The sequence below is a fragment of the Syngnathus leptorhynchus genome, chromosome 2, assembly GCF_054491065.1.
Source record: "Syngnathus leptorhynchus isolate UIUO chromosome 2, UIUO_Slep, whole genome shotgun sequence".
In the NCBI taxonomy this organism is placed as follows: Eukaryota; Metazoa; Chordata; class Actinopteri; order Syngnathiformes; family Syngnathidae; genus Syngnathus; species Syngnathus leptorhynchus.
Window position 1 is genome coordinate 23,095,407 of NC_141196.1, and position 26,124 is coordinate 23,121,530.

At 47.2% G+C, this 26,124-nt stretch overlaps 1 protein-coding gene, 1 long non-coding RNA gene and 1 pseudogene across 4 annotated transcripts in view; 2 read left to right on the forward strand and 1 right to left on the reverse strand.

Annotated features, from left to right (window-relative positions):
• Window positions 1–9,005, forward strand: part of LOC147061294 (uncharacterized) — a 26,297-nt gene extending 17,292 nt beyond the window's left edge. The window contains exons 2-4 of one of the 2 annotated variants that reach the window (XR_015065539.1): window positions 7,886–8,004; window positions 8,104–8,220; window positions 8,490–9,005. This is a non-coding gene — a long non-coding RNA (uncharacterized LOC147061294). The remainder of the gene's footprint in view (window positions 1–7,885; window positions 8,005–8,103; window positions 8,221–8,489) is intronic. The other variant, XR_015065540.1, reaches the window with a different exon arrangement.
• Window positions 231–11,110, reverse strand: LOC147061296 (general transcription factor II-I repeat domain-containing protein 2A pseudogene; annotated as a pseudogene). Its single transcript, XR_015065538.1, has 3 exons — window positions 9,271–11,110; window positions 7,482–7,592; window positions 231–1,766 (listed from the first exon to the last, which is right to left on the reverse strand). The product of XR_015065538.1 is annotated as a general transcription factor II-I repeat domain-containing protein 2A pseudogene (transcript).
• A 9,086-nt stretch (window positions 11,111–20,196) lies between these two features.
• Window positions 20,197–24,511, forward strand: hjurp (Holliday junction recognition protein). The gene is made up of 6 exons (XM_085906582.1): window positions 20,197–20,659; window positions 20,819–20,882; window positions 20,961–21,010; window positions 21,311–21,380; window positions 22,794–23,937; window positions 24,017–24,511. Exons 1-6 carry the CDS (start codon window positions 20,582–20,584, stop codon window positions 24,063–24,065), a joined length of 1,455 nt encoding a protein of 484 aa, XP_085762708.1. The 5' UTR covers window positions 20,197–20,581; the 3' UTR covers window positions 24,066–24,511.
• Window positions 24,512–26,124: the final 1,613 nt, after the last annotated feature.

Consider the following 26,124-nt stretch of genomic DNA (forward strand, 5'->3'; position numbering starts at 1 on the left):
TTTACAACACCCATCACGTATGGCATTCAGAAACTTCAGCCCTAGTTTTAACTCCAACATTGAAACTTGTTAGGATACGGATTTTTAGCTATTGATCTGACTCTAAATTGCGATCAACACTTAACACAAGTTTCTATGTCCCAATACACACACTGGCGCACCTAACAATTTTGCGAGTTCGTTCTGTCAAAGAGAAGACCAGTAGATCAATCAGACCAAATTTACCAATTGTTTATTCCTAACAAAGCGCACTAATACAGGCCTGGGTCCCGGGTCCCTCACACTAAAACTCGTGCGTTTTTGTGACCACCAAAAGACGACACATTCTTCCGGGTTGCCCAGTTTTAAAGAAACACAATATGAATATTAAAGCATGCAAAATATTGTGTGATGATTGGTCGATGGTCATCTCCTCCCCGTCGAGGTGTCATCACTGTGGTCAGGAGTTGTTGTTTTTTCTCTTGAAGCCCGACCACCTGGACGTGGTGTTTTTTGTTCTCGTTCCTCACCAACCTTGAGGTGTTATCGTCCGGTACTCCGTCTGGGCCTGTTTTGCAACATAGCGCGCTATTGGTCCTTCCTTCCCCCGCGGCTCATGTTGAGTCACCAGGATATATTGGCCCATCGGTGGCAACGGGCCAACGGTTTTCTCGATCAACCGGACAGTGAGTGATCTAATACATGGAATACAACAACAACCGCATAACATCATAATTGTAGTAAAAACAGCCACAGCAACAAGCACAGACATGATGAGCCCTTTCCAGTTTCTGAACGTTTTCATCCAATCAGACCAAATATCGGTGTGTACACCTGAATGATCTTTCATCTTTTTGTTCAGTGTTTTTAGTCCTTCCAACACCTTGGTCAGTCGTCCCCCTGGTGCCGTGTTGTTTGGGATGAAAGTACAACATGCATCACCAAACATTCCACACACACCATGTTCCTTAGCCAATAGCATGTCCAACGCAATTCTATTTTGGAACGCCATTAATGACGTTGCGGCCAATTGTTCATGAACTGCGGCAAACGATTCAGCTGTATAATTACCCAGTCGTTGGACATTGTAATGAAGGTAATTAATACGGTCTACATTTTTATTGGGGGTGATCCATAGGAAGATGTTAGGGTTTATGAACTATCTTGATCATATGATTATGTTGGGATGTAGACTAGAATGATGAACTTTGTTTTAACCTTTTACCTTTCCTCGACTCTGAAAAGTTTAACCATTCAGTTGTTGACACTTTTCAAATGGTGTGTTGTTTAGTTAGTCATCTGGAAGGCTCCACTAGGTTTTATTTCCACGACCTCGTAAAACAATAAACTGGGACCCTCTGAAGTGGTTAACCATTTGCTGAGGTGACCACCACACATGTAAATTGTCAACCCACCTTGGCCACTCTCACCCCCACCCTTCTTCCCTCAATAAATACTGTCTTGCATGAATCCAACGGCAGACTTTGTTCGGACATTGCTGTATCTACAGTAACGAACAAATTCTCCACTTGCAAGTGTTCAAAGGGCATACTGTCTCTCGTGTGGTTCTTGCAAAATAAGTTAGAGTCAGAACATCCCTAACAGAAGATACTTTCGAATCCCGAGGCCACTTGATTAACGAGTTTATACTCATCTGGTACACCTCGGGGCACTCCTATAGCGTCAATATATGTTGGATCGTCGTCGCTCAACCACGGGGGCAAAACATCTCTTTTGGCTCGCTTCAGGAGCTCCGCCAATGGAGACACCAGGTCCCAATTGAGATTCTGTATTTCAATGGGGACAACCACCACAGGCATTATCAAAGACACAAGGGCACAGATACCTGATGCATTCTTTGGCAAGCGATCATAGAATTTGTCATCACCACACCACAACCAGATGTCTGCACGAGAGAGAGGAGAGGTTACAGTCAGTGACAAATTGAATTTGCACCATGTGGAATCTATTGTCCCAATACTTATGCCGGTTCCCTTTAACTTTAAACATGTCATATTTTGTTGAGTCACATGGTTGTCAAAAACGGGCTTTCTTTTTTAGTGAATAATTGTATGCCGTGACTCTCCAATGCCCTCTCAACCGAGGACAAACCAAACTCATTCCCTAAGCATTGAAAAACCATAAATAAAATAAACAACCACTTTTTTCCATATGTTAACTTCTTTTGTTGATGACATGGAGCAACTACAAACCGTCCATCCTCTTTACCTTGGTGAATACATGTCCCTTCTCTGTCTGGTGGTGCTAAATCCAATACTTCCCTTACCTGTTCAATTTGCTTCCTCCACACCCTTCTCTGGTACTTTTCCAATTTGTCCTGTAACGTGACTTAAGTTTGCCAATTTCCGCTGTCACATCTCTGTCTCAAACCTCCCTGTTCCTCTCGTGAGAGCTCTTCTGTTGTGTTCACCTCTGCTTCATAAACTACTTTTCCTCTGCATCAATATTGTCTATAGGTGGGTGAAATTTGAATCTGGGACGTTTTCTGCTGGATGGTCTCATCAATTGTCATCAATGTCCACACAAAAAGAGAACTTAATAAAAATAGCACTACTAAAATTAATTCTGAAAAATCCGAAAAAAAAAAAAAAAAAAAACTTTCGAGCCCTCCACTTTACTTTTCCGTATTGCTGCTCCTTCTCCTTAGTTCGGACGGGCCGGTGGCACTTAGAAAATATTCGCCGAGTTGGCTGGGAGCTCCGGGCGGAGACCGACAGTTTTCGTCATCCGGGTTCGACCCGGGAACCGGCGTTGGGCGGACGCCTTAGCCACGCAGAGCCGGTGGCACTTAGGAAATATTCGCAGAGTTGGTTGTGAGCTCCGGGCGGAGACCGACAGTTTTCGTCATCCGGGTTCGACCCGGGAACCGGCGTTGGGTTCTGCGCCTTAGCCACGCAGAGCCGGTGGCACTTAGAAAACATTTGCCGATTTGGCTGGGAGCTCCGGGCGGAGACCGACAGTTTTCGTCATCCGGGTTCGACCCGGGAACCGGCGTTGGGCGGACGCCATAGCCACGCAGAGCCGGTGGGACTTAGAAAATATTCGCCAAAAGTCTATTATGACCTCCAGACGGAGACCGGCAGTTTTCGTAATTCGGGGCCGAAAGGGGAACCAGCGCGGAGCGGACACATTTGCTCGGAAGAGCCGGTGGCACTTAGAAAATATTATGTGTCTCGTGAGCTCCAAGGGCAGACCGACGTGTTTCGTCATGCGTGGCCGACAGGGGAACCAGCACGGAGCGGACTTTTGTTGCGCTGGCATGGCTGTGAGGGGTCCGCCCACATACTCGTACTGATTGTGTTTTGGAAAACAGGGGTAAAGTTAATGAGTATACTAACTAGGGGGACCAACACATTGTACTCTGGCGCACCTAAAGACCAAAGTTGGTACTGCACCCCTGTGACTGGTGGCACTTAGAAAATATTCGCCAAGTTGGCGTGGACCTCCAGGCGGCGACCGTTATTTTTCGTCATTCGAGGCCGGCTGCAGAACCGGCGCTGGGCAGACGCCAGAGCTTTGCAGGCCGGTGGCACTTAGAAAATATTCGCCAAGTTGGCGTTGATCTCTAGGCGGAGACCGTTATTTTTCGTCATTCGAGGCCGGCTGCAGAACCGGCGCTGGGCAGACGCCAGAGCTTTGCAGGCCGGTGGCACTTAGAAAATATTCGCCAAGTTGGCGTTGATCTCTAGGCGGAGACCGTTATTTTTCGTCATTCGAGGCCGGCTGCGGAACCGGCGCTGGTCGGACGCCGAAGCTCGGACGGGCCGGTGGCACTTAGAAAATATTCGCCTAGTTGGCTGGGAGCTCCGGGCGGAGACCGACAGTTTTCGTCATCCGGGTTCGACCCGGGAACCGGCGTTGGGCGGACGCCTTAGCCACGCAGAGCCGGTGGCACTTAGAAAATATTCGCCGAGTTGGCTGGGAGCTCCGGGCGGAGACCGACAGTTTTCGTCATCCGGGTTCGACCCGGGAACCGGCGTTGGGCGGACGCCTTAGCCACGCAGAGCCGGTGGCACTTAGAAAATATTCGCCGAGTTGGCGGGGACCTCCAGGCGGAGACCGTTATTTTTCGTCATTCGAGGCCGGCTGCAGAACCGGCGCTTGGCGAACGCCAGAGCTTTGCAGGGCCGGTGGCACTTAGAAAATATTCGCCAAAATCGCGTTGATCTCCAGGCAGAGACCGTTATTTTTCGTCATTCGAGGCCGGCTGCGGAACCGGCGCTGGGCGGACGCCAAAGCTCGGACGGGCCGGTGGCACTTAGAAAATATTCGCCAAAATCGCGTTGATCTCCAGGCAGAGACCGTTATTTTTCGTCATTCGAGGCCGGCTGCGGAACCGGCGCTGGGCGGACGCCAAAGCTCGGACGGGCCGGTGGCACTTAGAAATTATTTGCCAAGTTGGCGTTGACTTCCAGGCGGAGACCATTATTTTTCGTCATTCGAGGCCGGCTGCAGAACCGGCGCTGGTCGGACGCCGAAGCTCAACAGGGCCGGTGGCACTTCGAAAATATTCGCCGAGTTGGCTGGGAGCTCCGGGCGAAGACCGACATTTTTCGTCATCCGGGTTTGACCCGGGAACCGGCGTTGGGCGGACGCCATAGCCACGCAGAGCCGGTGGCACTTAGAAAATATTCGCCGAGTTGGCGGGGACCTCCAGGCGGAGACCGTTATTTTTTGTCATTCGAGGCCGACTGCAGAACCGGCGCTGGGCGAACGACAGAGCTTTGCAGGGCCGGTGGCACTTAGAAAATATTCGCCAAGTTGGCGTTGACCTCCAGGCGAAGACCGTTATTTTTTGTCATTCGAGGCCGGCTGCAGAACCGGCGCTGGGCAGACGCCAGAGCTTTGCAGGCCGGTGGCACTTAGAAAATATTCGCCAAGTTGGCGTTGATCTCTAGGCGGAGACCGTTATTTTTCGTCATTCGAGGCCGGCTGCGGAACCGGCGCTGGTCGGACGCCGAAGCTCGGACGGGCCGGTGGCACTTAGAAAATATTCGCCTAGTTGGCTGGGAGCTCCGGGCAGAGACCGACAGTTTTCGATATCCGGGTTCGACCCGGGAACCGGCGTTGGGCGGACGCCTTAGCCACGCAGAGCCAGTGGCTCTTAGAAAATATTCGCCGAGTTGGCTGGGAGCTCCGGGCGGAGACCGACATTTTTCGTCATCCGGGTTGGACCCGGGAACCGGCGTTGGGCGGACGCCTTAGCCACGCAGAGCCGGTGGCACTTAGAAAATATTCGCCGAGTTGGCTGGGAGCTCCGGGCGGAGACCGACATTTTTCGTCATCCGGGTTCGACCCGGGAACCGGCGTTGGGCGGACGCCATAGCCACGCAGAGCCGGTGGCACTTAGAAAATATTCGCCGAATTGGCTGGGAGCTCCGGGCGGAGACCGACAGTTTTCGATATCCGGGTTCGACCCGGGAACCGGCGTTGGGCGGACGCCTTAGCCACGCAGAGCCGGTGGCTCTTAGAAAATATTCGCCGAGTTGGCTGGGAGCTCCGGGCGGAGACCGACATTTTTCGTCATCCGGGTTCGACCTGGGAACCGGCGTTGGGCGGACGCCATAGCCACGCAGAGCCGGTGGATCTTAGAAAATATTCGCCGAGTTGGCTGGGAGCTCCGGGATGAGACCGACAGTTTTCGTCATTCGAGTTCGACCCGGGAACCGGCGTTGGGCGGACGCCATAGCCACGCAGAGCCGGTAGCACTTAGAAAATATTCGCCAAAGGTTTGTCATGACCTCCAGACGGAGACCGGCAGTTTTCTTCATTCGGGCCCGACAGGGGAACCAGCGCGGAGCGGACACATTTGCTCGTAAGAGCCGGTGGCACTTAGAAAATATTATGTGTCTCGTGAGCTCCAGGGGCAGACTGACGTGTTTCGTCATGCGTGGCCGACAGGGGAAGTAGCGCGGAGCGGACTTTTGTTGCGCTGGCATGGCTGTGAGGGGTCCGCCCCCACACTCGTACCGATTGTGTTTTGGAAAACAGGGGTAAAGTTAATGAGTACACTAACTAGGGGGACCAACACATTGTACTCTGGCGCACCTAAAGACCAAAGTTGGTACTGCACCCCTGTGACTGGTGGCACTTGGAAAATATTCGCCGAGTTGGCGGGGACCTCCAGGCGGAGACCGTTATTTTTCGTCATTTGAGGCCGGCTGCAGAACCGGCGCTGGTCGGACGCCGAAGCTCGGCAGGGCCGGTGGCACTTGGAGACCTATTCTGAATTACACCTAACACAACTTTAGATCTATTGAATGAATAAATGAACGAAGTCGTTTAAATAATGATTTTGGTTAAATACTAGGTATATACAGAAATCCTACAGCACAAAATGGGCAGAGTTTACTTATTTGAAAAGGAGTGGGAATAGGATTTATTGAATATATTTAATCTATTTTAATTCCCAGGAAAATTTGGATTTGCTCTAAATCCTGATTTAACCAAAGGATGGTGCCAAATTTTCACATACGTCTTAATAGAACGTATTAAACACTTAGTTAAATTGGTAGAAGTTGTTAATAAGAGCGAGTGGAGTAACATGAGACCTTGTTTGAAAAGGAGTGGGAAGAAGACCTATTTAATTTATTTAATGGGAAAAAGTAAGACTTATTTAGCTTATTTAATCTATTTTTATTCCCAGGCAAAATTGGATGTTCTGCAATTCAAAATTTCACCACATGATGGTGCCAAATCTTGACTATAGATCTGATAGGACGTACTAAACACTTAGTTAAATTGATAGAAGTTGGTCATATGAGCGAGTGGAGTAACGAGATCTATTCTGAATTACACATAGCGCACACAACTTTGGATCTTTTGAATGAGACCTGAGGACGTATTAAACGCTTAGTTAAATTGATAGAAGTTGATAAGAGCGAGTAGAGTAACACGAGATATGTTCTGAATTACACATAGGTACACACAACTTTGGATCTTTTGAATGGATGAATATTTGATAATGATAATTTAAATTATGACGTATAAATACTAGGTATAAACAGAAAATCTACTCCACAAAATAGGCAGAGTTTACTTGTTTGAAAAGGAGTGGGAAAAAGACTTATTTAATTTATTTTGACACGAGACTTGTTGTGAATTACACATAACACAACTTTGGATCTTTTGAATAAATAAATGAATGAGTAAAGTCATTTAAATTTTGATTTTGTATAAATACTAGGTATAGACGCAAAAACTACTACACAAAATGGGCAGGCTTTACTTGTTTGAAAAGGAATGGGAAGACGACCTACTTAATTTATTTAATGGGAACAAGTAAGACTTGTTTAATTTATTTCATCTATTTTTGTTCTCAGGCAAATTTGGATTTGCTACCATTCCATATTAATGAGAAGGACACTAGGAGTTAATTGCAAGTTGCAATACTGTTGGTGGATCAAACACGGCTGTCTGCAGCCAGTGGAAGTTTTAATAGGAGGTGTTTAACATAAATAGAGGAAGAAAGGGGTACTCACTTGAGAAGTCTTCGCCAACGTCCAACCATTGTGGCTCCTGGTGAATGATGCGAGCCTCCAACTGATTTGTATTTCTATTCTTCTTACAGTGGAAAACACAGCCAACAAACACTGTGGAATGTAAAGGAATAAAATAGAAGATTAGCATTTAGCCTCAACCAACATTCACAGATACAACTACGTTTCAGCTAGGGTTAGCTACACAGCTACACATTGCTATTGCTATGTGAACCCTAGCTACATCGACAACTTTAGTCAAACTACACAAAAGTAAATCTCTTTAAACACAATGAGTCGTATTTACCGTGTACGCTCTAGACGTTCCAGGTATAAGCAGAAAATAAAGATATTTCTCTCATTAATCGTCGTGTTAATAACCGCTCTGTGTCGCTTGCCCATTGCAGTCTCGCTCTTTCCTACTCCCTGTTGAAAGCCACCCCCACGGATTTGAATCTTGGCGGGAGTGCCGCCTTCTGACGTCATTTCCGCGGGACGTGACTGCGACGTATTATTATCTAAAAGGGTAAATTAGAGTTAAATAAAGCTCTTTTTTAATCAACGCAATCATTTACAGCCGTTGACCAGGAAAAATTGTCAAAATTTGGGCATTTGTGGCTGGCAGCAGACAGATTCCTGGGGGTGCACATCAGTGAGGACCTCTCCTGGACCACCAACACTGCGTCGCTGGCGAAGAAGGCTCAGCGCCACCTGTACTTTCTGCGGAAACTCAGGCAGGCAAGTGCTCCTCCCGCCGTCATGACCACATTCTACCGTGGCACCATTGAGAGCGTCCTCTCCAGCTGCATCGCTGTGTGGGGTGGTGGCTGCTCTGAGTACAACATGAAGGCCCTGCAGCGCATAGTGACCACTGCGAGTAAAATCATCGGGACTCCACTCCCCTCCCTGAAGGACGTTTACGCCTCCCGTCTCACCCGCAAAGCGGCTGCGATTGCGTGTGATGAGAGTCACCCCGCTCACTCTTTGTTTGTACTTCTGCCCTCTAGGAAGAGATACAGATGCCTGCGCTCCCGCACCACCAGACTCAGGGACAGCTTCGTGCTCCAAGCTGTCCGGATCCTGAATTCCCTCCCCCCTCCACCCTCTGCTACATGACGTCCTGTTCTTTTGCGCTACGATCTGGCTGTCTGCTATTAGCGCGTTTGCTCCATTTTGCTGCTCTTATTTGTCTTTTTATTTATTTATTGTTTATTATTTAGGTTATTTGCTTATTACTTATTCGTTGCTCTTGTCTGTTCGTTTTTACTCTTTGTGCTATTTGATGTGAGTGTTGTGTACTGTCTAGTCACCGTGGGACGGTGGGAAACGTAATTTCGATCTCTTTGTGTGCCTGGCATGTGAAGGAATTGACAATAAAGCGGACTTTGACTTTGACTTGTCCATCCTCTTTACATTGGTGAATACATGTCCCTTTTCTGTCTGGTGGGGCTAAATCCAATACTTCCTTTACCTGTTCAATTTGCTTCCTCTACAGTGTAGAGTCTACGCCAGGGGTGGGCAATTAATTTTTATCAGGGGCCGCATGAGAAGCCTGAATTGTGTCAGAGGGCCACCAACTTTCTTTCATTGTAAAATACTTAAATTAAATATTTTGAATAGCTGGTACTGATAATCAGAAGAATAAAGCACTCTGTAAATATGTATATTAGGTTATGTGAAACTGTGGTCTATTGGTTAAATAAGAAAAACAATTATTGAACCAGTGCAATTTATTATTTAACTTGTTAATCTCCACAAACAATAACTTGTAATGCTTTCCACCTCATTTTACCTGTTCAGTGAGAATAATCCAGTCTGTTCTGGGCTTCAACAAGGGCATTGAAATTTGGCGGAATGTCTGAAGTGGCTATGCGAAGGACAGCTGAGAGGTGGTCATCAGTCATAGAGGATCTGTGTTTGGATTTGTTGAACTTCATAACTGAGAATGTCTGTTCACATTGATAGGTAGATCCAAAGAGGACTAGGATCCTCTGAGCATTCCTCCTCAGGTGTGGAAAGTTCTCCTCTTTGAGGGCGGAGTAAAAGTCCAGCAGTGAGACTGACTTGAAGTGATCTGCCAGATGTGTGTCAGACTGCAGATCAATGAGTTCCATCTGAACTTCACTTGGTGCATCATCCACACTGCAGTTGAAGGGAGAAGAAACCATGTGCATTTCACTCTCAAGAGTTTTGAAATCTTGAAATCTCCTTGAAAACTCTGCATGCAATGCTTCTAACATGGTTGAGTACTTTTGGAGGTGATCACCTGAACTTTTGGCTTCCTTAAGTGTTGGCAAGTGGGTCAGAATGTTGTCCTTCACTTGGCTTGAGAGAAGCTGCAGTTTTCTCATGAAAGCCTTCACTGCACTGTACATCTCATGCACAAAAAGGCCCTTGCTCTGCATTTTGACATTTAGTTCGTTCATTAGTGCAGTCACATCCACAGCGAATCCGAGGTCTGCCAACCAGTTGTTATCTGAAAGTTCTGGGATGTCATGACCTTTCTGAATACAGAACTCCTGAATCTGGTCTCTCAGGTCCCAGACACTTTTCAAAACCTTGCCAAGGCTGAGCCACCTAACAGTGCAGTGATAGCTTATGTCACCATGTTCAGCCTCAGTTTCCTCCAACAAAGCAACAAACTGTCTGTGATTTAAAGCTCTTGCTCTGATGAAATTAACTATTTTAGTGACAGCATCAACGACATGTTTCATTTTTAACACTGTCTTACACAACACTTCCTGATGTATGATAGAATGCAAAAATATCAATTTCTGATCAGGGTTAATTTCTGTCACTTTATCCTGCATTCTCTTTAAAAGTCCAACATTTTTCCCTGTCAGATTTGGACAACCATCTGTTGTCACACCTGCAAGCTTGTCCCATTTCAGTCCTAAAATGTCCATACATGCATTTACCTCTCTGAACAAGTCATTACTGGTGGTTGTCCCTTTAATTGACTGCATGGCTGCCAACGCCTCCGTGATTTGAAAGTCTGCGGTTATTCCACGTAAGAAGATGAGCAGCTGGGCAGTGTCACGTACATCGCAGCTCTCATCCAAAGCCAGAGAAAAAAGTCAAAGTCGGCCGCTCTGTTCTTCAGGTGAAGTTCTAAGTTCCCCGCGATGTCCTCAATCCGCCTCGTTACAGTGCGTCGGGAGAGTGAAATGTTCTCAAATGCGCCTTTTTTCTCTGGGCACATCAGCGCAGCAGAGTCCAATAAACACTCCTTAATAAACTCTCCGTCGGAAAACGCCTTACTTTTTCTGGCGATTTTGTGAGAAATGACATAACTTGTCCTGACGGCTGCATCTCTGGGAGTGTGAAGTTTAGTGAAAAATCCTTGTTGGGTTTGTAGTTTTGCAAGCAATGCATCGTACTCCCTTGCACGCTCTTCACCAGACAGATTTCTGTATATATCTTCATGCTTGGTGGTGTAGTGGCAATTCAAATTATATTCTTTAAACACAGCAGCCTGTTTACCACAGACTAAGCACACTGCTTTGCCTTTAATTTCTGTAAAGACATATTTGGAACTCCATGTTTTGTTGAAAATACGGCATTCGTTATTAACTTTTCTTTTCTTGGGGTGTGCCGACATCTTAACCTGGCGAACAGCATCACCTTCACTCACACACGTGTATACGCGAGTGAAGGTGCTACGTCTACGACGTGCATACGTAGCGACGTAACGCTTTTCAAAATAAAATTTCAAAATAAAAGTTAAAAAAACTTTAATTTATGGTGTTTATGATTGGCCTCACGCGGGCCGGACAGGGACGTACAAAAGGCCCGATGTGGCCCGCGGATCGTAATTTGACCAGGTCTGGTCTACACCCTTCTCTGGTACTTTTCCAATTTGTCCTGTAACGTTTGGTTTGTCTCTGTCCAATTAAACAACGTGACATACGTTTGCCAATTTCCGCTGTCACATCTCTGTCTCAAACCCCCCTGTTCCTCTCGTGAGAGCTCTTCTGTTCACCTCAGCTTCATAAACTACTTTTCCTCTGCATCGGTATTGTCTATAGGTGGGTGAAATTTGAATCTGGGACGTTTTCTGCTGGATGGTCTCATCAATTGTCATCAATGTCCACACAAAAAGACTTAATTAATTCTGAAAAGTCCGAAAAACCTTTCGGGCCCTCCCTTTTACTTTTACTTATTGCTGCTCCTTCTCCTTCTGTCTCACCCCCCCCCCCCCCTCACCCTCGCGCCCCCCCCCCCCCCCTTGGCCGGGTCCGGGACATTGGCCAAACAGGAATACCTTCATCCTGACGGAACAAACTCTGGGGCCGGACGGAGTTGTGAGTAGTGATACCACCGGCGTCCTTTGAAGTCCAGCTGGGCCGCGTGAGACGTCCTGGCCAAGACACGAAAGAGGCCCTTCCACCGGGGGTCCGTCCACTTTCTGGAGATGACTCTGACGTACACGTGTACATGTGAGCTGTTTCTCCACCAACACGCCTTCCTCCGCCGCAGCGGATTTCTCTCCAATCTGTGCAGAAACACTGGACACCAAAGCAGACAAATAGGACCAGTATGCTGTATGAGACAAATTTGGTACCGTAACATCCTCCGGTGGGACGAGCGTCGTTGCTGGTCCCGGCATTAGACGACCCGTCATCAATTCAAACGGTGCGAATCCAGTGTGCCTGTTAACAGATTGCCGCACAGACAACAAGGCAAGCGGAATCGCTTGGAGCCAATTCATTTTCATTTGAGCAATAATTTTGGCCAGTTTTTCCTTCAACGTCCGGTTCATTCGTTCAACTTTGCCCTGGCTCTGAGGATGGTAGACACTGCCAAATCGATGCTTCAAACCCAAAATTGATTCCACCTTGGCTAAGGCTTTGTTGGTAAAGTGTGTACCATTGTCAGAGCGGATCAGGGCCGGAAAAACGTGTGGGGATGTAATGGGTGATCAAAGCCTTGATCACAGCAGCAGAATCTTCCTTCGAGCACGGATATGCCTCAGGCCAGCCTGAGTATGCGTCAACCAACACAAGTAAAAAGCGTTTCCCATTCACTCTTGTATTCATGTCGGTGAAATCAATGATTACCTCTGCCCCCGGCCACGGGGCCGGCTGAAACAGACCAGGCTTGGGCTTCAACGTAGGACGTGCATTGAATGTCTGGCAGGACTCACAATCCGCAACGAATTTCCAGACCACGTTCGAGAGTCTGGGATGCCACCGACTTCGGAGATGGGTCATCATGGCATGGGGACCCACATGGGAAGGTGTGTGTGCCTGTGACAGGACCTCCAACATTAGCCTTCCTTCCTGAAGAGCGGGCTGGCCTTTGGGTCCTACCCACAAGCCATCTGATCGTTTGACAGCCTTTGCTCCCAACCAGACTGATTTTTGTTCCAGGGACGTGGCATCCTGGGCAGCACACAGATCGGCATGTGAGAGTGACAGAGGCAAACAGGAGTCGGGGTGTTCCCCGTCCAGGATTACTGGACCGCGGGACACCATCATCATCTCAAGCAATCCTGTGTCTGCCATGGGTTGTTTAATTTGGGATGCATTCTGAGACTCAGACCAGTACAAATTAGGAATGTGAGTTTTCCGCCAATCGGTCTGTTGCAACAACTGCTTGACCATTGAGCCCAATTGTCTGGCCTCGTGTCCTGGGGCAAGAGCCAGCGAAATGTGTGGCACCCCTTTCTCTGTCATTTTGAACCACTGCATTTGTTCATATGTCAGTTCAGTTGCCGCTGCAACTCCCTCTTTACCAATCAAAATGCATGATGAAGTTAAATCCCACTTGTGCCCTTCAATTTCTTCAAACAAATCCCGATATACATCATCACTTTTTTGGTCATAATATAGAGTGCAATGCAAAGGATCAACAGGTGGGTGGTATGGCGCCAGTGAGCAGATCCAGGGCTTCCACAGCAGGTAGGTCGAGAACACACCACCACCAGCAGGGGTCTCTGGCTCCAGCCTGGCCCAGTAGATGGTTGCAGTTTCTGCTTCTGCCGGTAGGGGTGTCATCAGCCACTGACCATGTTGTTGTCGCTGCTGTGAGCACTGGATTCTGACGCCATCTGTAAATTGAATAATCACTCTCTGGCCCACACAGAATTCTGGCTTCAACGGCTGACAGCAAGTCCCTCCCCATCAAATTGATCGGAGTGTCTGTGGAATGGATGTATTTGTGCCACCGTCTACACCCCGTCCGGGTGATCACAGTTTCAAGTGTTTTGGTAAAAGGCAGAGTTCGTGGTTGTCCCAAGAAGCCGACTAAAGTTGTTGTTTTCTTTGACAGTGAGGATACAGGAAGGGCAGTGTTTATGGATGAATAAGTTGCTCCTGTGTCCACCAGCATCTGCACAGGTTTTCCCTCCACTGTCACATAAAGCATTGGCTCCGCCGGGCCACTGCACTCCGTTCCCGCCCTCTGTATCCGCCCCGCAACTGGCCCCTTCCGCGCCCCACCACCTGAGGAGCCGGTGACATTTGCATTTCCTTTTTCTGTGATTTAGACTGTTTAGCTTCACCATGCATTTTTGCCAACTGTAATTTCAACAACTGTTTGGATAATGCGTCTGTCTCGTTTTCAACTTTAGCTTGTGACTCAGTGAACATTCTGCAGTGATGCAAAAGATGACGTTTAAATCGTTCTTCGGCACAAACCAGAATGTCAGGGTATGACATTAGTTGCTTCTTCACATCTGGCGGAAGTCCATCCACCAGCGCCGTCCGGAAGAGCACCTCTGCCTCATGCGTAAGAGCCGGATGGCGACCTGTGGTTTCAATCCAACTCTCCACACATGTTACATAATGTTGTGCAGGTGACATTTTCACATGTCAAGTCAAGTTTATTTGTATAGCCCTAAATCACAAGCAGTCTCAAAGGGCTTCACATAGACAATCAATTGACAATTATTCTCAAAGCATCCCCTGATCTTGGGCTCCCAAAAGGGCAAGGAAAAACTCAAAAACCCCTACCAGGGGAAAAATGAGAAACCTTGAGAAGGGACCACAGATGTAAGGATCCCCCTTTCAGGATCACCAGGCTGCAATGGATGCAAAGAGGGCACATAAAATACATAATATGGAAATCAAAAAGTGGATGTCCAGGCCAAAGCGAAGAGCTGTCGGAGGTGCCTTCGATTGTCCTGGCAGTGTCCTCTAGGAGGGTATTCCGCTGCAGTTCCCTCATGCTGAATTGGTCCACGAGAATCTAGATAGCCGTCGTCAGCTTGGGTGTCACCTAACCACCTCCCCAGCCGGGGAGGGGTGGGGGGAGTGGGGTCGGGGAGAGGGAGCAAAAACAAACTCCAGCCGAATCGGCTACTACAGGTTAATTAAAGCCCATATCATAGAAATACGTCTTTAAACGGGTCTTAAATGTTTCTACTGAGGTAGCAGTTCTAATATCCATTGGTAGGGCATTCCAGAGCTCTGGACTCACATCATAAGGAAACATAGTGGGGGCCAGATCGGTGGGTTGTGGGAAAGTCAATTTAATGTTTTCAAACAGGGGCGCTGCTACTTGTGGCAAGGGCACCTCCCTCCCCAGTCTCGCTGTGCCTGCTGCTTCCTCAATCGCCTGCAATTGCACTAGGGAGCATGCTCCTGCCAACATCTGGCGCATGTCACAAAGTGTACAGCTCTGCCCACTCATCAGAGCCAAAATTTTGTTCAGCCACACCTTGCCTCCTCTGTGAAGTGGGGGCATCTTTTCCATCATCGCAGTCACATCACGGAGCACCATGGGCTCGTAGTGCTGACCGCCCGATGTGGTCACCAGCGGACACATCAATTCATTTTTTTGCACCTCGGCCTGTGTCATCTGTCCCTGACCACTCCGCAAATTATATTCTCTCCGTGTCTCTCTCTCTCCCTGCCTGCACTTTTTTCTACTGTCCTGATTTGCATACTCTAACATTTTCCTCTGTTCCATCACAACAACATCTTCTTCCTCACCTTCGCTGCCGTCCCGCTGTGAATGCTCTTTCTGTCTCCACTCGCTCTTCGCGTCTTGTCTCACTTTCTCCATTACCCATTTTAACATCTGCGCTTCCTATCTATGCTGCCCATCAGATTGATCAACGTTCTTCTTTAGGTCCTCGTTCTCGGCACTAAGTCTATGCCAGCTTTCTCCTTTCGTCACGTTGGACGTTTGAGGGCTCGGACCGGGGGTGGAGGTGTCCACGCGGGATGTTTCCTCCTCCTGGACCCGTCGCCTCTCTCTATTTACTGCTTGTTCAATCAGCTGTACAATTCTCTGATCCGCCCTTTCGCCTTCGCCTTCGACATCCACTACCCTCCGGCCACCCAACGTCACCACTGGAGCCATTACTCCGGGGTCGCCGTATGGCGGCGGTCCAACATCGGTCACTCCGAGTGTGGGGGCACTCGGGTGTGTCACATCATGCAAAGATGGATAAATGCCCTTGTATTCATTTCTTTTCTCGTCTATTTTCACCGCTTACTCTACCTCCTCTCCCTAATGTGCTTCTCGAGCACCTTGCGCTTACGCCAGCCGGCGCCTTTCTGCTCGTCCTCTAAGGCGAGCTTTCCTTTCAGCACCACACTCTCTTTTTGCTGCAACTGCTGTGCCAAGTTGTTGAAAAGCCCTGAAACAATTTGTCGGCTTCCAATTTTGCGAAGACTTTTCGGTGTCTCACACGCTCCTTTGCCACTTTCTTTCGGTCAATGCCACTCACAATTTGCGCTTCCACATCAGCATACATTTTTTCAATCTCACTCCATTCATTCCTCTCAGCACACACACTCCTCTCATCACACACACTCCCCCCAATTTGGTTCATTTTGGATATTTTAGCGATCTGATCTCTCACAGGAGGAACTGTTACCACCGGATATTTTTTGAGGAGGCCTCACTTCCCCTTGGGGATCTCTAAAAAAAAAACAACTGACTTTACTGTACACGTTACACACGTAAGTTCCAAACTTATTCACCGTATTTATCTTAACTTCTTGCACACCTTATTTGATCTGAACAACAGTCTCCTCTTAAATTTCCTCTTTCAATTTGCAGAATTTCAACTTATAGTAACAGGCATTCTGCTTACCTTATCAGTGATGAGCTCAGGGTTGAGGAGACGTCGTACCAGCTCAACGTTGTGCGCTTATTCTAAACGGTTCGCCGACCGGGAGACAGTGTCCCTGACACTGTCCGGTGTCTTGAATACAGACCACGAGTTGTCAATTACCCTTCTCTTGACATCACGTCAGGGTCACCAAGAAATTGTTGGGATACGGATTTTAGCTATTGATCTGACTCCAAATTGCAATCAACACTTAACACGAGTTGCTATGTCCCAATCCACACACTGGCGCACCTAACAATTTTGCGAGTTCGTTCTATCAAAGAGAAGACCAGTAGATCAATCAGACCAAATTTACCAATTGTTTATTCCTAACAAAGCGCACTAATACAGGCCTGGGTCCCGGGTCCCTCACACTAAAACTCGTGCGTTTTTGTGACCACCAAAAGACGACACATTCTTCCGGGTTGCCCAGTTTTGAAGAAACACAATATGAATATTAAAACATGCAAAACATTGTGTGATGATTGGTCGATGGCCATCTCCTCCCTGTCTAGGTGTTATTACTGTCAAAGTCAAAAGTCAAAGTCAAAGTCAAAGTCCGCTTTATTGTCAATTTCTTCACATGCCAGGCACACAAAGAGATCGAAATTACGTTTCCCACCGTCCCACGGTGACTAGACAGTACACAACACGCACATCAAACAGCACAAAGAGTAAAAACGAACAGACAAGAGCAACAAATAAGTAGTAAGCAAATAACCCAAATAATAAACAATAAATAAATAAATAGACAAATAAGAGCAGCAAAATGGAGCAAGCGCGCTAATAGCAGACAGCCAGATCATAGCGCAAAAGAACAGGACGTCATGTAGCAGAGGGTGGAGGGGGGAGGGAATTCAGGATCCGGACAGCTTGGAGCACGAAGCTGTCCCTGAGTCTGGTGGTGCGGGAGCGCAGGCATCTGTATCTCTTCCTAGAGGGCAGAAGTACAAACAAAGAGTGAGCGGGGTGACTCTCATCACACACAATCGCAGCCGCTTTGCGGGTGAGACGGGAGGCGTAAACTTCCTTCAGGGAGGGGAGTGGAGCCCCGATGATTTTACTCGCAGTGGTCACTATGCGCTGCAGGGCCTTCATGTTGTACTCAGAGCAGCCACCACCCCACACAGCGATGCAGCTGGAGAGGACGTTCTCAATGGTGCCACGGTAGAATGTGGTCATGACGGCGGGAGGAGCACTTGCCCGCCTGAGTTTCCGCAGAAAGTACAGGCGGCGCTGGGCCTTCTTCGCCAGCGACGCAGTGTTGGTGGTCCAGGAGAGGTCCTCACTGATGTGCACCCCCAGGAATCTGGTGCTACTCACTCTCTCCACCACAGCTCCGTCGACGGTCAGCGGCAGGTGGTGGGTGTGACCCTTCCGGAAGTCAATGATAATCTCCTTGGTCTTGTTGACGTTCAGCAGAAGGTTGTTGTCCCTGCACCAAGCGGCCAAAAGGTCGACCTCCGATCTGTAGTGAGTCTCGTCGCCACCGGTGATCAGACCCACCACAGTCGTGTCGTCGGCATATTTCAGCACGCGGTTGCTGCCGTAGGTCGCAGTGCAGTCATGCGTCAGCAGGGTGAAGAGCAGCGGACTGAGCACGCAGCCTTGAGGGGCCCCCGTGCTCAGCGTGATGCTGCCGGAGACACTGTCGCCCACACGCACTACTTGAGGCCTCTGACAGAGGAAGTCCAGTAGCCAGTTGCAAAGGGAGGTACTGAGGCCCAGCTTGACAAGTTTGCAAATGAGACGCTGTGGAACAATGGTGTTGAATGCAGAACTGAAGTCCACAAACAGCAATCTCACATACGAGTCCCTGTTCTCCAGGTGGGTGAGGGCAGAGTGGAGGGCAGAGCAGATGGCATCCTCAGAGGACCGATTGGGTCGGAAGGCAAACTGGAAGGGGTCCACGGTGGGGGGAAGAACAGATCTGACGTGCGCCAAGACAAGCCTCTCAAAGCACTTCATGACAATGGGGGTCAGTGCCACAGGGCGGTAGTCATTGAAGCAGGAGGGAGCAGGATTTTTCGGCACAGGTATGATGGTGGCAGCCTTGAAGCAAGACGGGACGACGGCCTGCCGCAGGGAAATGTTAAAGATGTCCGCGAAGACATCCATCAGCTCCTCAGCGCAGTCCTTCAGCGCCCGTCCCGGGATGTTGTCCGGGCCCGCCGCCTTACGGGTGTTGATAGCAGCAAGCGTCTTCCTCACGCTAATGGCAGAGAGGCACAGAGGCTGCTCGTCCGGATGGGGAGGGGTCTTCAGCCGGCAAGTGTCGTTCTGAGCGTCGAAGCGAGCAAAGAAGCGGTTCAGTTCGTTGAGCAGAGGGACGTCGCCCTCACAGCTCTGCGGCGCAGGCTTGTAGTCCGTGATTGTCTGTATGCCTCGCCACAGGCTCCGAGCATCCTTGCTGTCTTGTAGTCAGGCGGTTAGGTTTTTCCCCACGAAGCCCGACCACCTGGACGTGATGTTTGTTCTCGTTTCTCACCGACCTTGAGGTGTTATCATCCGGTACTCCCTTCGTCCGGTACTCCCTATCTGGGCCTGTTCCACAACACTTCGAAGAAAACGATTTCATGCAGTTTGCCTGCACATTCTTTGCCACCCACCAATCCACACGAGCACTCCAATGCTAGATATTATATTGATATAAGTTTAACGCAACCTTAAAAAATATGTTTAAGAAGAAAGCACATTTCCCTTTAACATCTACAAGCGGAGGGGCAACCACCAGTCTTGCGACGACCACAGAGGCATCTCCCTCCTGTCCGTAGCCGGGAACCTCTTGGCTCGAGTACTGCTCAACTGTCTCCTGCAACACCTACAACAAGGACACCTTCCATAAAGCCAGTGTGGCTTCCGTGACGGTCGTGGGACAGGAGACATATTTGCCGCGATCCAACTCTAGGTAAAATGCCAAGAGCACCACTACAACCTCTACATGACCTTTGTGGACTTGACAAAGGCCTTCGACACGGTCAGCAGGGACGACTTATGGAAGATCATGGAGAAGTTTGGCTGCCCCCAGCAAGTTCATCAAGATATTGTAACTCTCCGACAGTTTGTCACGCCTTCGCTCCTCCAGTAACCTGGTGAGTGCTCCTTTTCCACCTGTCGGTTTAAGTGTCCTGCTTGTTTACTTGACCCAGCTATCCAATGCTACTTTTGCAATGGTGGAAATACTGGAAGACACAAAATACTGAAAAATATATAGTTTTTTATTTTATTTTGTTTATCTCAACAATTACGACAACTTCATTTCACGTTTTGTTTTTCTACACGACTTGTGGAAGAGGGAAGCGGGTTGAGGCTATTCTGCTTATCTAGTCCCGTCTCGATTACAAACAAGGTAACAATTACAATATGTGCTTCACAAAAATAGGATTTCATCCAGACACACAATCTGTATTAGTACATTACTACTCATAATACTACCATATTCATTAAAAAAGAGAAACAAAAGAAAACAGAAATTTGTTACCCTGGTCAAATGTATTATTTGAATACAGCAATATCAAATAAACTGAAAGCAAGTTTAAACATGACACTCCATTTGATTAAAAACACAACAACAACAACATCCAACAAGGCTGTGTGGACAGTGTAACGTTTAGGAGTCAGTGGAGCGTGTTTTTGTTTCACTGTTACAAGCATGAAGACCAGCGTCAACTATTAAGAAAGTAGATGGAGACATTGGGGGCAGAGATGACATTAAAAGTTAAAGTCACGATCGGAAAAAAAGATGCTTTTTAAGATAAGATATCTTATTAAGACAGGTGTGGTGGAAAGAATTTAGGTAAAGTTGTAAAACTTATGATGGGACGGTGGGTACTCCGGTTTATACTCCAACACAGTAGGTGGCGGTAATGTATGTTGAAAGAAAAAAAGGAGAAGATCCCTTCGTCCAATCACCGTTCGCTCACGGACAACAACAGCCAATTTATGAATATAGCAGCGCTTTTGCGGGTTTTGAATATTGCTGCGCTTTTACACTTTTTGTTTCTACTTCTTCGGTGGTCACGTTTAATTCGTTCTAATGGCCGAAAATATTAGAGGGCAATTCGCCACAAACGGCCACATATACCAACAGTCGCTGCGTCGAATTATACAAAAGGTACGTGTTCCAAATGGTCGATGTTAGCTGGAGCTACAAAGTTGGGGTTTTGACAGCGCAACAACAAAAATTCATGTGCAAGATAGAAAACGCGGTTTTCTACATTGCACGTCAACTTTCATATTCTTAAGCCAACATTTTCATTCTCCCCAAAAACAGTTTTCCAACCTGCCCGATCCCGACGCGGCTATAGAAGTGGACCTCAATAACACCAGTACAGAAAGTAAGTCGTTGCTTTTATTTATTTTGATGTCAACCTCTTGATTATTATGTTTTGATTGTGTTTTGTATCATTCTAAAGGCCTGCTGCGGTACATGAAGCTGTCTAAAAATATGATAAAGGCGAAGGAGGTGGGCAAATCATCTTTTTTTCCTGCTAACCCATTGGTCTTAAAAATACACATCTCATTTTGAATTTCAGATGTTGGGCTTTTGGCTGTATTTTCTTATTAGCATAAGATGCACCTCTAAGCATCTCTATTGGAATTTGGTTCATATGTGTCGTTCTTTTCAAAGCATTGAATTAATGAATTACATGTTATCGCTGTCCTGTTGAGTTTTTTTTCTGCAGTGGAAAAATGGCTTTAGTCAGCATATGGACAATTTTATCTAATGAAGAAATGTTTTGTCTGCATGTTTTTTGTTCAAAAGCTGGACGAATCGCAGCAAGATGGCGGAAGCGATTCTTGCCAGATGTTAGTGGATGATGACAATGATGATGGTAAGAGTTATCAATTTCTAACTTGATAACTTTATGCGATGGAGGCTTAATGGGGGCCAGATCCTGCGCCCCAAAATGAGTTTGACAACCATGGCTTGTGCCGGGCATGCAATATTTTCCTATGGAAATCATGCAAATCCAATATATTTGTTGTAAATACCGTAATTTTCGGACTATGAGTCGCGTTTTTTTTCTCATAGTTTGGGTGGGGGGGGCGACGTACTCAGGAGCGACTTGTATGTAATTTTTTTCACAAATTTTCACAATTCAAAAATCCGCAATGTGGTGAAACCGCGATAAACGAACCGTGATATAGTAAGGGATTACTGTCATTTGAACTGCAACATAAAGGAGAAAGGATTGACCACGGGATGAAGAAGATGACAAAGGGCCCCACGTTTGAAGGATTTAATGATTTGGAGTGACACAAAATTTGAAAAATTTATTTATGTTATAGTTATTTGATATATTTTATTTCGTGTAGCAACTTGAAAATGGTTTTATCGTTACAGTTCAGTAGTTGTTGGCTCGTTGAACTAAAGAGCTGTTTACCAAACCCACGTCTGTCCTGATACTTTAACACTACAATATAGTTATATACTAGATCTGTGCCGCGCGCGCGCGGCGTTGTTGACATAAAGGACGGGGAATTTGATCGATGGATTTAATGATTAGGAGTGACACAGATGGTTTGATAATATTGTTGTTATATGATAGTTATTTGAAATATACTTTATATATCGTTATATGGGTCTGTGGAATAATTAGAAATGCAATTTACAACGAGTCCGACGTCAGCGGCGTGGCGCATATGCGGCGCATACGCGGCATTGTTTACATAAAGGACGATCGATGGATTTAATGACTTGGAGTGACACAGATGGTTTGATAAAGGTGTTATTTATTTGATACTTATTTGAATAACTCTGAATATTACGTCAGGCCCGTTCTCAGCTCCTCGTTTGTGTATATGTCACGTTAGCATACCGTATCGTTTCTCCTGTTGTTGCTGGTTCATGTCTGTTCTTGGTGTTGGATTTTGACAAATAAATTCGCCCCAAAAGTGTGACTTATACTCCTGTGCTTCTTATATATATATTTTTTTTTTTCACTTAATTGTGCATTTTATGGCTGGTGCGACTTATACTCCGGAGCGAATTACAGTCCGAAAATTACGGTACGCAAAAACATTTTCGATTCATCATAGCAACAGAAGCTGTATTCACATTGAGCCAACCCTGGCCTCCTTTACCGCTGGTGTGCCAATAGATTGAGATGGCACCGGCCTCTCAAAACTCACTCCTTTCAAGGAGACTTGAGAAACGATGAGAAGTGATGTCTATCTTGATCACAAGGGTATTTTAAAAAAATTAACATGAAGTTACTCTTTTCTGTTTTTTTTACCCCGTGCAGGTGTGTCCAACCTGCATTCCTGGGAGAGCTCTCTGAACAGAAGTCAGAGTAGCATCCCTGAATTTGATTTCCTCCCTGAGGACCAAGACAAGGAGTTGGAGTTGAGCCTGAAAAGTCAAGGCAGCAATTTGTCAGAGCTTTTCCCCGGCAGGATCAGTCTAGCACGGTGCCGGTGGCGCATTTCCGAGATAGGGAACCGTGTACTCATGAAGTACCCCAAGTGGCGTCAGCAATCCGGCAGAAACAACCACATTAAAACTCTGGGCACGAGCCACAGACGAACCACGAGCAAGAAAACTACAAAGAATCCAGCAACCACTTGCACCAGACCACAGTGCTCCTCTTTGAGGGACAAAACTCCTCTGGACTTGGACCTGTCTTGCATCCCACTATCTCCTGAATCCAAAAGGATCAAAGTAAATGAGAGCTTCATCATGGCAAAAGAGCCACCCTTTGCCCTCAGTCCTTCCAGCGACTCCTCTGGGACCTTGTTGAACCCGCCCTCAAACCCCAGAAGGTTGTTTGTCTCTGCTACCAGAGATCAGCCATCTGCGTGCGTCTTCAGTCCTTCAGAATCTTCAAATTTTTCCTCCGAGGCTTCTTTAAGAAGGTCGCGAAGATCCAGAAAACTTATGGGAGAGCAGCTCTGCTCGTGCGTCCCCAGGCCTTCTGGTACCTCTTCAGGAGTGTCTTTGGACTGTCCCCTAACCCTAACCCCCCCACAGACCCGCAAGAGTTTCTGTTGGCACCTCTCCGTTGACTCCTCCTTGGCATCGGGCTGCTTCCCGTACTCCAAAAAGGACCTGGACGAAGATTTTGATAAGCACTTCCACAAGTTTGTGTGTCAGAGCAAACTCTGTCCAAGTGCTGAGGCACCCCGGCCTCATTCCTCCCAAACGCTCGGGGCACTGGCTTTGTCACCGCACTGCTTCAAGCTGAGGAAGCGTCACTGGGAGTTAGACTGGGACGACTTGTCCTGCTCGGACCGGTGGAGCCCCTTCTCTCCAGGGTCGAAACGGCACAGAAACGAGAAGCTGAGACGCCGCCTCCGTCTGCCCAATGGCGAGGCTGCCGAATGTGGTGTCTTGGAGCACGACATGTTTCGAGGATCCCAGTCGGGTGAACAGCTTGGAATCCCTACTAGGTAAGCATTCTTTCTACAACACTGTTAAGACAACCGAGAATCGCTTCATTAATTCCATCGTGTCTCTATTATTCAACAGGAAGTCCAGAAGAGGTTCAGAGTCATTAACGCAACTGAACTGTGTTTAAGGAGGGTGATATTGATATTATGGAGGTGTCCATTTCAGCCTTTGTTAAACACTTAATACTTTTTTGTGCTATTTCCACAACTAAACCCCCCTCGGCTGGGCCATTCTCAAGGTGTTTTAGTTAGCACGGCTTCAATTTGCATGTTGCAAGAAAATATTGTGTGATGTTGAACTGTATTTTACCATTGGTGTGTGCTTGTTTTTTTACCGATGGTGTGTGCATGTGTTCTGTGTTCTTGAAGTGTTTTTTACCGATTGTGTGTGCATGTTTTATTGTTAAAAAGTTAGTTAAAATAAAACAAGACTTGGAAAAAAAATGGTGAATTCAGTCAGTTTATTAGATCTATAAGGAAGCAATATTAATGGATTGTGTTTAGGAACACCAGGGACATTTTACACAGTCGCTCATTTTAATACAAAACTCAAATGTTGTTGGGGAGGGGAAAATATATATATAAATACATGTGTGTGTGTGTGTGTGTGTGTGTGTGTGTGTGTGTGTGTGTGTGTGTGTGTGTGTGTGTGTGTGTGTGTGTGTGTGTGTGTGTGTGTGTGTGTGTGTGTGTGTGCGTGTGCGTGTGCGTGTATGTATATTGTTGCGTGTTGTGCAGGATGTCCGTTGTTGAGCCAGGAAAGCAAAGATGTGGAGTATAGAGTTGATTCTTTATTGGCAAGATCTTGGGTTGTTTAATGGCGGCCAATACACAAGGCACGGCAGCAGATGAAACAACAACTTCTGTCTCCAGGTCAGCTTGTTTTATACTGTTCGGAAAGGCGGGAACTTGTCACATGACCATTTCGTACCTGAGGCGGGAACTTGTCACATGACCATTTCGTACCTGAGTGTGGGGGGCGTCACCCCCCTGTGTGTGTTCATCCAGTTGTGTGTTGTATACGTGTTGATTGAGCAGTTATGTTTACATAAAATAATAAAAGAATTGTACATATTAGGGCTATACAAATAAACTTGACTTGACTTGATATGAGCATCACATTGTACAGAGATTGTTTCCCCTAATAGAACGTACACAATACTGTAGCTCCCTCTTCAATCCCCCTTTTGATCTTGAGGTCACCAAAAACAGAAAAAACATGCTACAGAGTGACATCAAAGAGCAAGAGCAAAAACAAAAAAAAGAGTAAATGATAGGGGACGGATTGGGGATCGTGAAGGGTGATACATGATAAAAACAACAAACAATGACTGCCATAATTCCCAGTGAAGAGGAGGTTCTTTATCAATACTCCAGTTCAATTTTAGTGTGTGAAAAACCTGCGGCAAGATGTTATAATGCAGGAAAAGTCTCACACGGTCCCTCTGCCTCAGGCGACCAGAACGTTATCAATACCATCAGTTTAAGACAAAAAATTGCTCGTGATTGTTCAGCCGTTGGGGGCTTGGTACGCCCACTGGTGGAGGGTGAGCACAATTCTCACCACCTTTGCAGCTCTGCTCCGTCCGGGGAGAACCTGGAAATGTCTGCCGCGCGGTCGTTGTCTTCAGTGGCTCAGGGTAGACTACCTGGCCACCAAGGGGGAAAAGGATTATTCTGCCTCTATTTGAACTGGGGGCGGGGACGCTGTCAATGGTGGATCTGGTTTCTTGCAGGAACCCTTCACTGGGGCGCACTGGGACAGTTGATACCACGTCTCTCCTTTGCCGGCCAGCCGGACAGCATGTAAGGTGCGTTCCACCACTTTATAAGGACTCTGTCCACTTCCATCTCAGGACCTTCAGCCAGACCGTTGGAGTTATTTGGATCTCGGCCGTCCCTTCTGGGTCTGTTGTCGTCTGTTCTGCAAACCTGGAACCAAAGAGATGGAGAATAGGTTGGAGATGTGTGCGAGGGCGCTTACCGCCCTCAGAATCTGCAACCGGCAGGGTAGACGCAGGTCCCGGAAAACAGCGTCCATTCTGCAATTCAAAAGTGGTGTGCCCAGTTCGGGCGTTTACGGACATTCAAGAAGAGTTTATTCGCCATGTTTGAGCGTGTCAAACAAGGAATTTGACTTCGTTACATCACAGTCTCTGTTCAACATTTAGGTGACTAACAACACTC

Bases quoted from the DNA above. Each gene is read 5' to 3' on its own strand.
- hjurp (XM_085906582.1), top strand. From the start codon at position 20,582: ATGGCCGAAAATATTAGAGGGCAATTCGCCACAAACGGCCACATATAC. The intron at 21,011-21,310 runs GTGGGCAAATCA...TTTGTTCAAAAG, and splicing joins ATATGATAAAGGCGAAGGAG to CTGGACGAATCGCAGCAAGA. The intron at 21,381-22,793 runs GTAAGAGTTATC...TACCCCGTGCAG, and splicing joins GGATGATGACAATGATGATG to GTGTGTCCAACCTGCATTCC.